General features: G+C 33.8%; 1 protein-coding gene across 1 annotated transcript; it reads left to right on the top strand.

The window, feature by feature from the left end:
• Window positions 1-4,353: 4,353 nt before the first annotated feature.
• On the top strand, window positions 4,354-5,088 carry LOC111387607 (the record flags this gene model as incomplete). The annotated part of the gene is made up of 1 exon (XM_023012178.1): window positions 4,354-5,088. A coding segment is annotated over exon 1 (735 nt), but the record flags the coding sequence as incomplete, so codon positions are not given.
• Between the last annotated feature and the right edge of the window lie 586 nt (window positions 5,089-5,674).

The following is a 5,674-nucleotide window of genomic DNA, read 5'->3' as shown; positions in this document are numbered from 1 at the left end:
TTTAATCTGGTACCATTTTAATCTTGTGACCCCCTCCTTACCTGGAAGCCTTTTCAGTTGCGTGTTATCCAAATCATTAAGACGAAAAATAATATTTTTAGGAAAAATCTATTTTTTTTAGAAACTTCTATTTTGAAAAAAATAAAATAAAATGAAAAACAAGGGGGAGGGGGATGGGGGGCTAATTTAGGAAACATCTATATAAACGTGAATTATTATTATTTTTGCTTTTGTTTTTCAAAAAAAAAATAAAAAAAATAAAATTAAAGTCTTAGATGTTTATGAGATAAAAATCATTGGCACGTTACACTCACTACTTGACCACTCTCCAATTGATCCCAGGTATGAAATGTAATGACATTTTTTAGCATGATTCATATGATGAAATGTATAACATGTTCACCTCGCATAATATATTTGTCATTTTACTAGAATATCTTTCATGCACCGAGCATAAAATAATATTAATGATGCAAGATTAAGCAAAATTTAAATTATACTTGTCACATGATTAGGATGACTAGGAATAGCCTAACATACTTCCAGCGTGCTGAAATGACCACTGAGAACTACATAAATTATAAAGTTAGATGGAAGCGAACTTTTGTTGAACATGTTGAAGATTTTCTTTCTAAGTGGGAATGAGCAAGATCATTCGGATATAATGAGGGGACAGTCCTCTCGATATACCACCTTATAAGCACTATGCGACTTCAATGGAGAAATGTGGCTAACTTCGTGACGAATATGGATTATGAGTTATATTTGGAAGAAGATTGGGATAAGATTGATTTTAAAAGATATTGTGAGGATATTATAATTTTATGAAATCATAGACAACAAGCACCAGCGGCCGAGCCCGAACCTGAGCCCGAACCAGAGCCAGAGGAGGAGCCGAAAGAGGACTTAGAGGAAGAGATCTAACTAGAGCCAGAATTCTTCGTCGAAGGCTCTTCTTTGCAATTTTTGGAAATATGCCCTATTTTACTATATCGATAGCACACATGCTTCCCAAACAAACATTCATCTCTATGCATTTTGTTGCACTTTGGACAGGTTGCAACGACTTGTCTAAAACTTGATCTGAAGTTAACTTACTTGTTCTGTCCTTCTCCTTTCTCTTCATTGGACCCATTCCATTTCTTCTTTCATGAAGACTCGGCCCCTTGCTGAAGAGTTTGGTCAATTTCCAACCTATTTGAGATTGCTTGTGCAGTCTGCAATACTCGGCTATAGATGGTGAATTGGTAGGATGCCAGTATTCTACCAATCTAAGGACGCAATCCCAATTCGAACCTCCTTTCTTTCTTTGCTTCAGTGTCCACTAAGTGTGGTGTATACCTTGAGAGTTGTTCGAATTTTCTCTCATAATCCTCAAGTTTCATTTTTCCTTGTTAGAGTTGAAAGAATTCTGTCTCCTTTTGATATCTCAGAGCTTGGGGGAAGTATTTCCCCATCACTTTATCCTTGAATTGTGTCCATGTCAGAGCACGTTGTTGCGCTTCTATTCTAGTGAGAGATGTTGACTCCCACCAGTGGCCTGTAGAGTCAACCAACATAAATTCTGCACACATCACCTTTTGAGCATCAGTGTAAGATAGATGTTTGAAGATGCGCTCCATTCCTCTTATCTATTCTTCGGCTACTAGTGGGTCTGCCTTGCCATCAAAGGTCGGGGGTTTGTAGCGATGGAACTGTTCCACAATTGAGTTGATGTTGTTAGCGTTTGCACCATGGGGACTAGCCTGTGCTTGTTGCCTACCCAAATCTTGTACTGTCCTTAGCAAATCTCTGATGATCGTAGCTTGATTTTGTTGTTGTCTTGATATTTTCTTAACACAAATAAATTTTTATTTAGGAATATTTGACTAAATAACCTAATATTATTAATAATCTTCTTAATAAATATAAATTTCCAAATCCTTACTTATAGTAACTTGCTCTTCGAAATAAAATAAATAAACAATTAACCTTTTCCTAAGTAAATAAATAACACATATTTCTAATCCCTGTAAGTAAAAAAAAAAAAAAATCTTCTTTTTATGGTATCTCATCATCCGAAGTAATGCATGACTTTGGCTCGGAATCTGCAACCAAATCAACGAAAATTTGTTGTTGGATTTCTTGTTCAAGGTCTTCGGGCATTGGTTTGATCTTTTCCTCTGGGTCTTCTTCCAGCTCCTCCTCAGCGTCCTCCTCTGGCACTGGCACTGGCTCGGGCTCAGCCGTTGGTGCTTGTTGTCCATGATTCCATAAAATTATAATATCCTCACAATATCCTTTAAAATCAATCTTATCCCAATCTTCTTCCAAATATAACTCATAATTCATATCCCTCACGAAGTATGCCATGTCTCTCCATTGAGGTCGCATAGTGCTTATAAGGTGGTATATCGAGAGGACTATCCCCTCATTATATCCGAATGATCTTGCTCGTTCCCACTTAGAAAGAAAATCTTCAACATGGTCAACAAAAGTTCTCTCCCATTTAACTTCATAATTTATGTAATTCTCAATGGTCATTTCAGTATGCTGGAGGTATGTTGGGCTTTTCCCATATTAGGACAATCTAGTATTTAAACTTGTTGAGTTATCGGATTTCCTATTAATTATTTCTGTATTAAATACTTATTTTAGTAGAATAATAGTATGTTTGAGCGTATATTTACAACATATGAGTTGTTAGTTCAATAATTATTAAAATGCGATTAATGTTCGTTTCGAATTAATTTTAAACATGTGGTTTAAACGTTAAATTAATATAGTTGAATATTTATGTGCTTAACTTTAAACAATGGGGAGAAAATAATAATAATAATAATAATAATAATAATAATAATAATAATAATAATAATAATAATAATAATAATAATAATAATAATAATAATAATAATAATAATAATAATAATAATAATAATAATAATAATAATAATAATAATAATAATAATAATAATAATAATAATAATAATAATAATAATAATAATAATAATAATAATAATAATAATAATAATAATAATAATAATAATAATAATAATAATAAATAAATAAATAAATTATTGTTTGAGTTTTCTTGATTTCCGTATCCACAAGACTGAAAGGCTTTATCAAAAAGATCTAAGTTGTCTAAGGCGAGCTTCAGATTTAAGCGGTTCGCTTGTGACCCCCCTCCTTACCTGGAAGCCTTTTCAGTTGTGTGTTGTCCAAATCATTAAGACGAAAAACAATATTTTTAAGAAAATCTATTTTTTTTAGAAACTTCTATTTTGATAAAAATAAAATAAAAAACAAAGGGGGGGAGGGCTAATTTAGGAAACATCTATATAAACGTGAATTATTATTATTTTGTTTTTGTTTTTCAAAGCAAAAAAAATTAAATTAAATTAAAGTCTTAGAGTATTATGTGATAAGAATCATTGGCACGTTACGCTCACTACTTGACCACTCTCCAATTTATCCCAGGTTTGAAATGTAATGACATTTTTTTAGCATGATTTATATTATGAAATATATAAGTATGTTCACCTCGCATAATATATTTGTCATTTTACTAGAATATCGTTCATGTACTGAGAATAAAATAATATTAATAATGCAAGATTAAACATAATTAAAATTATACTTGTCACATGATTAGGATGACTAGGAATAGCCCAACATACCTCTAGCGTGCTGAAATGGCCATTGTGAACTACATAAATTATGAAGTTTGATGGGAGCGAAGTTTTGTTGAACATATTGAAGATTTTCTTTCTAAGTGGGAACGAGCAAGATTATTCGGATATAATGAGGGGACAGTCCTCTCGATATACCACCTTATAAGTACTGTGCGATCTCAATGGAGAGACGTGACTTACTTTGTCATGGATATGGATTATGAGTTATATTTGGAAGAAGATTAGGATAAGATTTATTTTAAAGGATATTGTGAGGATATTATAATTTTATGGAATCATAGACAACAAGCACCAGCGGCCGAGCCCAAGCCTAAGCCCGAACCAAAGCCAGTGGAGGATCCAGAGGAAGAGATTGAACCAGAGCCGCAAGACCCTGAACAAGAAATCCAACAACAAAATTTCGCTGATTTGGTTGTAGATTCCGAGCCAGAGTCATGCATAACTTTGAATGATGAGATGCCATAAAAAGAAGATTTTTTTTGACTCACAGGGATTAGAAATAAGTGTTACTTATTTACTTAGGAAAAGTTCAATTGTTTATTTATTTATTTATTTGATTTTGAAGAGCAAGTTACTATATGTAAGGATTTGGAAATTTAAATTTATTATGAAGATTATTAATAATATTAGGTTATTTTGTCAAATATTCCTAAATAAAAATTTTATTTGTGTTAAGAAAATGTCAAGACAACAACAAAAAAAAGCTACGATCATCAGAGATTTGCTAAGGGTGGTACAAGATTTGGGTAGGCAACAAGCACAGGGTGGTCCCCGTGGTACAAACGCTAACAACACCAGCTCAATCGTGGAACAGTTCCGTCGCTACAAACCCCCAACCTTCGATGGTAAGGCAGACCCACTAGCAGCTGAAGAATGGATAAGAGGAATGGAGCGAATCTTCAAACATCTATCTTGCACTGATGCTCAAAAGGTGTTATGTGCAGAATTTATGTTGGTTGACACGGCAGGCCATTGGTGGGAGTCAGCATCTCGCACTAGAACAGAAGCACAACAACGTGCTCTGACTTGGACGCAATTTAAGGAGGAAATGATGGGAAAATACTTCCCACAAGCCCTGAGGGATCGTAAGGAGACAGAATTCCTTCAACTCAGACAAGGAAAGACGAAACTTGAAGAATATGAAAGAAAATTCGAACAACTCTCAAGATATGCACCATACTTAGTGGACACTGAAGCAAAGAAACCAAGGAGGTTTGAATTGGGATTGCATCCTTGGATTGGTGGAATACTGGCATCCCACCAATTCACCACCTATAGCCGAGTATTGCAGACTACCCAAGCAATCTCAAATAGGTTGGAAATTGACAAAACTCTCCAGCAAGGGGCCGAGTCATCAGGAAAGAGGAAATGGAATGAGTCCAACGAAGAGAAAGGAAAAGGACATAACAAGAAGGTTAACTTTAGATCAAGTTTTAGACAAGTTGTTCCACCCTGTCCAAAGTGCAACAAAATACATAGAGGTGGTTGGGAAGCATGTGTACTATCGATGCGGTAAAATAGGGCATATTTCCAAAAATTGCAAAGAAGACCCTTCGAAGAAGAATGTCGAGCCAGAAAAGAAAGGAAAAGCCCGAGTTTTCGCTTTAGCCTAGCGACAGGCCACGGAAGACCCGAATGCAATTAAATTTCGAGGATGAAATTTTTAAAGATGAGAGATTGTAAAGCCCCAAAAAAAAGTTTTAATTTAAATTATTTTATTTCATATGCTATATTTTTATATTTCGAAAATTTAGGGACTGAAGTGGAATAGTTTAACTTTAGTTTTATATTTTTTATTTTTGTCAAATAATTAGATTTTGATAGATAGAGACTTAGTATATTGATATTATACTCATTGGGTAGCTCGTAATTAATCATGTATTTTAAGCTGAAGAAAAAGTTATTTCGAATAAATTAGCCCCAAGATATTTAAGTTTGAAGATATTATCTTTATTTGACAAATAATTGGAGTTTCTTTATGATTTTAGCTTTACAATCAT

This window comes from Olea europaea, unplaced genomic scaffold (assembly GCF_002742605.1).
Source record: "Olea europaea var. sylvestris unplaced genomic scaffold, O_europaea_v1 scaffold4115, whole genome shotgun sequence".
In the NCBI taxonomy this organism is placed as follows: domain Eukaryota; kingdom Viridiplantae; phylum Streptophyta; class Magnoliopsida; order Lamiales; family Oleaceae; genus Olea; species Olea europaea.
Note: the sequence above shows the minus strand (reverse complement) of the source record. Positions and strands in the feature narration are given on the sequence as shown.